The sequence below is a fragment of the Mytilus edulis genome, unplaced genomic scaffold (genome assembly GCF_963676685.1).
Source record: "Mytilus edulis unplaced genomic scaffold, xbMytEdul2.2 SCAFFOLD_1465, whole genome shotgun sequence".
NCBI lineage: Eukaryota > Metazoa > Mollusca > Bivalvia > Mytilida > Mytilidae > Mytilus > Mytilus edulis.
In genome coordinates, this window is record NW_027267853.1 from 17286 (window position 1) to 24352 (window position 7067).

General features: G+C 34.5%; 1 protein-coding gene across 1 annotated transcript; it reads right to left on the reverse strand.

Moving 5' to 3' along the window:
• Positions 1 to 5309: 5309 nt before the first annotated feature.
• LOC139506099 (mitochondrial import receptor subunit TOM20 homolog) lies at positions 5310 to 6342 on the reverse strand (the record flags this gene model as incomplete). The annotated part of the gene is given in 2 exon segments (XM_071295362.1): positions 5310 to 5452; positions 6200 to 6342. Coding segments are annotated over 2 exon segments (203 nt in total), but the record flags the coding sequence as incomplete, so codon positions are not given.
• Between the last annotated feature and the right edge of the window lie 725 nt (positions 6343 to 7067).

The window sequence follows — 7067 nt, forward strand, 5'->3', positions numbered from 1 at the left end:
ATCTGTGATGTACAAATATACAGATATTTCTAGTCGGAAATTGGGACTTTAAATCTGATGCCTTCAGAACAGTGAATGCCACATTCTGCATGTTCAGGAAGACTGCAATGAATACTCGATCGATACAAAATGTATGTCCTGTAATAGAGTCAAGCTAAATGAAAGGCAGGATTTTTTGTTTAAGATGACTCTTACATATGTTCCTTTATAATATACAGAGAGGGTTAATGACTTATTTCAAAGGTTGCCACTCAAGTAGACCGTAAGCTATTATACAAGAAAATGAGGCAAAGCCAAGGTCAGATAAACCCAACAAGAAATACATGTACACCTTTCAATCATGCAATACCCTAAATTTAGTTGACATATTGCTTATAGTTTCAAACTTAACATTGACCAACGAACCATGAAAACAGGTCAAGGTCAGAAAGACATATACACCTTACAATCATTCAATACAACAAATATATAACCTATTGCTAGAAAAAACAACCAAATCACAAAACACCTTGTAATAAACCCTGAAAATGAGGTCAATGACAAATAAAACTGAGACTGATATGTAATCATAAAATATTTCCATACACCAGATATAGTTGACCTATTGCATATAGTATTAGAAAAAAGACCAAAACTCAAAAACTTATCTTTGACCACTGAACCATGGAAATGAGGTAAAGGTCAGATAACACCTGCCAGTTGGAAATTTACACCTTACAATCATTCCATACACCAAATAGAAAAGACATATTGCGTAAAGTATTTGATATATGGACTTGACCAACAAAACTTAACCTTCTTCACTGATTAATGAAATAAGGTCGAGGTCAAATGGAAAAGGTCTGGCCTGAGGGCCTTGCAAGGTACGCACATACTAAATATAGGTATCCTATTACTCATACGGTAATAAGAAAGAAATAAACAATACAAACAAGTGAAACTGCGAGCTACTGCTCACTGATGATACCCCAGCCGCAAGTGGATAATATTAATAGTGTATAAATATGCAAGTGTGCGGTAAACAGGAAGTTGTCGAGTGATGAATCTGAAAACGCATCACACGGTATAGCTGACTTATATAAATCCTGAAACCAAATTTCAGAAATCCTTGTATTGTAGTTCCTGAGAAAAATGTGGCGAAAATTTTCAACTTGGCTATCATGTGTAAAATCATACAAGTGTTTGGTAAACAGGAAGTTGTCAAGTGATCAATCTGAAAACGCATCACACGGTATAGCTGACTTAGATAAACCCTGAAACCAAATTTCAGAAATCCTTGTATTATAGTTCCTAAGAAAAATGCGACGAAAAATATTCATGGGACGGACAGACTGACGGAAGGACAGACAGAGGTAAAATAGTATACCCCCCTTTTTTAAAGCGGGGGTATAAAAATCTTTAACTTTTTCCCCCGTGTTCACTGAACCATGAAAATGAGGTCAAGGAAAATGGACATATTGCTGCCACCAGATAACTACCCCTATTTAGCTTTTATTCAACAAAAGTTGCAGGCTCAACAAAAAATGATAAGATATCCATCAGTGGCGGATTCAAACTTTTTATAAGGAGGGGGGGGGGGGGGGGGGGGGGGGGTGGGGGGGGGGGGGGGGGCTGACTGACCTAAAGAGGCTGCTCCAGCCATGCTTCAGTGATTCCCTATATAATCAACCAAATTTCCCCACGAAAGGCCTATTCTAGCAAAACCAATGGAATAGAAAGGTTTCTGTGCAGCTGTCATGGCTGAATAAATATGTTTTCTGCTCTTTGGTCAGGTTGTTGTCTATTTGACAAATTTCCCCTTTTCCATTCTTAATTTTAGTCATATGTGATTTTGGAAGTGTTGTCAATAAACTATTTATGTCATTAGACCTTGGCATGATTTATTAAACTGAGACCTTTCTACAATTGGTCACTTTATGTTGACCTCTAGATGTCATTTATTATTTGTCATTGAGTTACTGTCTCATCTATGTAAAACCTTAAATTCCTTTTTACTAAAATGTTTGGAATTTACCATGTTTTATCATGAAATTAAAAAATATAAGTTTTCCATTGAAGATGTGTGGTGTCTTCTGTCCCCCAAAATAAGAAAGCAGTAAAGCAATCTTATGAAAAACTCCCAAAAAGTAACTGAGAATCTAAACCTAAAATAGTACCTCCATGACCAATAGAAGAATCTGTGTGCAGATTTGATTAAATTCTGTCAAGCCACTTTCCAGGAAGTGCAGATTAATAAACAGAAATTGCTCAGGTATGAGAAACCCCCTCAAACAGTGTGATTAAAATTCAATAAAATGCTCCATAGGGCACAGCTTGACATGACCACAGAGGTCGAACTCTGAACAATTTGGGCCAGTATGGACACAACATTCAAGCTTGATACATCTCTGAATTTGGATTGTGATTAAATATTTGACACAGAATGAATGTGGTCTTATGAACTTAAAAAATTCAAATTTACCAATTATGGTCCAATATCCAAAATCTAAATGGATTGAATCAGCCTATAAAAGAATCCCAAGAATTCAATTTTTGATAAAATCAAACAAAGTTTAATTTTGGACCCTTTTGACCTCAATGTGGACCAATTTGAGAACAGGGCCCAAAATTAAAAATCTAAATACACGGTTAGATTCGGCATATCAAACAACCCAGAAATTCAAGAATAAAACCACATTGAAATTGGTCAAGAAATAAGCAATTTATAAAAAGTATTAGACCAGATGCTCTGCAGGGCGCAGCTTTATACGACCGCAGAGGTTGAACCCTGAACGGTTGGGGCAAGTATGGACACAACATTCAAGCTGGATACAGCTCTAAATTTGGATTGTGATTAAATAGTTGACACAGCATAGGATTCTGACACAGAATGAATGTGGTCTAATGAACTTAAAATTTTTTTTTTGCCTTTGAGCAATTCACTATGCTGTTGAATATTAACCCTCTCAAAAAAATGTTTGAAGAAATTTTCTTTTTATTTATGAAATCTGAAATTAGAAAAATTTAACCCCCCCCCTTTTTTTTCACATCCCCCTTTCCCTTTTTCCAAAACTGATCTCAATTCAAATTTCAACAATAACTACTCATTTAAATACATCATAAAATATTAAAATGTAACAAAAGGTGCTTGTTATCACTGAATGGTAAAGATTGTTTTAATTTATCAGTTGGTAGTAAAAGTGAATATATACATTGTATATTGTATAAAACAATGATTTAAGTTGACTCAACTACTATTCTGGACAAAGAAAGATAACTCAATTCAATTGAAATTTTCTTGCTATTGCACAATATTATGCAATTAGATATTTCTGGATATTGCGCAATACTGTGCAATTGAAAATATTTGCTATTGCACAATACTGTGCAATTGAAGATTTCTTGCTATTGCGCAATACTGAGCAATTGAAAATTTCTTGCTATTGCACAATACTGTGCAATTGAAGATTTCTTGCTATTGCTGAATACTGTGCAATTGAAAACTTCTTGCTATTGCACAATACTTAATATAATAATTTTGGATCCTGATTTAAACCAACTTAAAAACTGGGCCCATAAACAAAAATCTAAGTACATGTTTAGATTCAGCATATCAAAAAAGCCCAAGAATTCAATTTTTGTTAAAATCAAATTTAGTTTAATTTTGGACCCTTTGGACTTTAATGTAGACCAATTTGAAAACAGGACCAAAAATTAAGAATCTACATACACAGTTAGATTTAGCATATCAAAGAACCCGTTTATTCAATTTTTGATGAAAGCAAACAAAGTTTAATTTTGGACCCCGATTTCGACCAACTTGAAAACTGGGCCAATAATCAAAAATCTAAGTACATTTTTAGATTCAACATATTATAGAACCCCAAGGATTCAATTTTTGTTAAAATCAAACTAAGTTTAATTTTGGACCCTTTGGACCTTAATGTAGACCAATTTGAAAACGGGACCAAAAATTAAGAATCTACATACACAGTTAGATTTAGCATATCAAAGAACCCGTTTATTCAATTTTTGATGAAAGCAAACAAAGTTCAATTTTGGACCCTTTGGGCCCCTTATTCCTAAACTGTTGGGACCAAAACTTCCAAAATCAAACCCAACCTTCCTTTTATGGTCATAAACCTTGTGTTTAAATTTCATAGATTTCTATTTACTTATACTTAAGTTATGGTGCGAAAACCAAGAATAATGCTTATTTGGGCCCCTTTTTGGCCCCTAATTCCTAAACTGTTGGACCTCAACTCCCAAAATCAAGCCCAACCTTCCTTTTGTTGTCATAAACCTTGTGTTTAAATTTCACTGATATCTATTTACTTATACTAAAGTTATTGTGCCAAAACCAAGAATAATGCTTATTTGGGCCCTTTTTTTGGCCCCTAATTCCTAAACTGTTGGAACCAAAACTCCCAAAATCAATCCCAACCTTCCTTTTGTGGTCATAAACCTTGTGTCAAAATTTCATAGATTTCTATTCACTTAAACTAAAGTTATAGTGCGAAAACCAAGAAAATGCTTATTTCGGCCCTTTTTGGCCCCTAATTCCTAAAATGTTGGGACCAAAACTCCCAAAATCAATCCCAACCTTCCTTTTGTGGTCATAAACCTTGTGTCCAAAATTTCATCGATTTCTATTCACTTTTACTAAAGTTATTGTGCGAAAACTAAAAGTATTCGGACGACACAAGACGACGACGCAAGACGCCAACGTGATAGCAATATACGACGAAAAATTAAAATTTTTGCGGTCGTATAAAAAGTATTGTTTTTGGACCCCAATTCCTAACCAGTTAGGGCCAAAATCAATCCCAACCTTCCTTTTTCAGTATGGAACATTGTAGAACAATTTCAGAAAGATCCATACACTTACACACAAATTATTGTCTGAAAACTAGAAAAATACTTATTTTGACCCCTTTTGGGCCCCTTGATCTAAACTGTTAGGACCATAACCCCAAAAATCAATCCTAATTTTCCTTTTGTGGTTTCAAACCTTGCGTTTAAATTTCATAGAGATCCATTCACTTAAACTAAAGTTATTGCCCTGAAACTAAGTGTCTTCAGGTGACGCTGACGACGACAAGGGACGTGATACCAATATATGAACGCAATTTTTGTTTGCGGTCTTATAAAAATAGCAGGCCTCCTTCATTCAGAAACAAGAATCTTAGCAAGATTGATTAAATTTTGTGAGTCATGAATGCACCTGAGAGTGATCCATGTGTGTGTTGTTTCACTTTGGCAGTCCAGCTACACAAAAATCAGTGTCTTCTTTTTCATTACAATAGATATGAATTAAAAACACCATACAATACATTCTATTTTGTATTTTATATAAAATATTCATGAGTTTTTGATCACACAAAGGAATACTATCACATCAATTGGTCCTGCCTTACTCCACATCATCTTCTTCTAAATTCTTTATTGTAGGTCCTTTACTAAGACTTAACCGCTGAAAAAATTTAAAGACTTAAACATTGATCTACAAGGGAGCAGGAATTCTAATCTTAATGGTAATATTTTAAGTTATGACTGTGACATGTCATAGTGTTCATGGATTTTCTGTACAAGTACCATGAGAGGCATGATTTTTGGGAACCTTCAGTCCCTTACATCATGTATAATGAATCTATACAAGTAATCAATCAAAATCTGTTTCCTTTTATTTATCAACATCATTATATGGACATGGTTTACTCAAGTGAGATACTGTGTGCTTAGAAACAAATTTGTGTGTGTACTGTACTACAATGGTTTAGTGTCAGTAGCTTCTTTATTCCAAGATAACCTGTTATAATTTACAGTGGCTATCTCCTACTATAAACTATATGTAATTAATATTTTAAAATATGTTGGTAGCAACAGAATTCCCAGAAAAACTTTACTACTCTTATGGTTTATTGTGGGTTATATATTTTTACAAGGTTCACTGTGGCCAGTGTGGGATTTCGTCAATATGTCTGAATATTCTGACCTGGTTTACTGTTGGTACCTACCTGCCCATTTGTATTTGCATAGTTAACTCACACTTTTGTCTGAAGATAAGGACCTTGTTTTACTGTCTGTTATTGATTTATGCATTGTAATCTCAAATTTTATATTTGAAGATACTGACCTAGTTTACTGTTGGTTATTCCTGTTTGCCTTATAAAACTTATACAACTAACTCATATTTTGGTCATAATATATCTATACTAACCTGGTTTACTGTTGGCAGTTTCTGGATGAGTAATTGGAACACTTGTGGTGGTAATGTTTGTTGTAAGACTTGTAGGAGATGTTGAGGTTGTCCACACACTGCTACAGCAACACTCAGATGTTCAACTCCCTCTTCAATTTCTCCTGTAAACAGTAAAACATAGTATGTGATTAAGTGTGTAAACATGAAAACAAGGAGATTTGATTTTGATTTTCTGTGTTTATACGCCATTTTCAACACCGCTTTTGGGCTATTTCATGGCCGCCAGTTTGACAACCTCTGTAGATTTACATACAAAGCTGCATTTAAATTGTTGTAACTTGAAGGAACATCTTTTAGGTATCTTGCTTTTATCTTAATATGTTTATTACATAAGTTGCTAAAAAACAGACACAATTTTACTTTATACTAATTTCATTACTTATTAAATGGCCTTTTGCAAGGTACAAAATTCTGAAAACATCAAACAAAGTTTATGCTTTTTTCCATTGGCAGACGAAATTTTCTGCTCTTCATTTTATTCAATCCACTTTGCACAAGTTGCCTTCATGACCTAGTTAAATTACTGAAGATTCACAATTGATAAAAAGATGACTGCTTAAAGCCTCAGTCACACCTTACCAGATAGCACGAACGGACGCCTAACGGATGAAAATAAAAGTTGTCAATTAACAAAATTGTTATCCGCTTGGAGTCCGTTGATGTACTAACCGAATAAAACGGACGTGTAACAGAAGCATAACGGACACACACCAGATATACAACGTACAAGAAACGGACACGTACCGGACAGAACGGATGTCCAATGGACGAGTACCGCAAAAAACGGACACCTAACGGAAGCGTACCGAATAAAACGGATGAACAA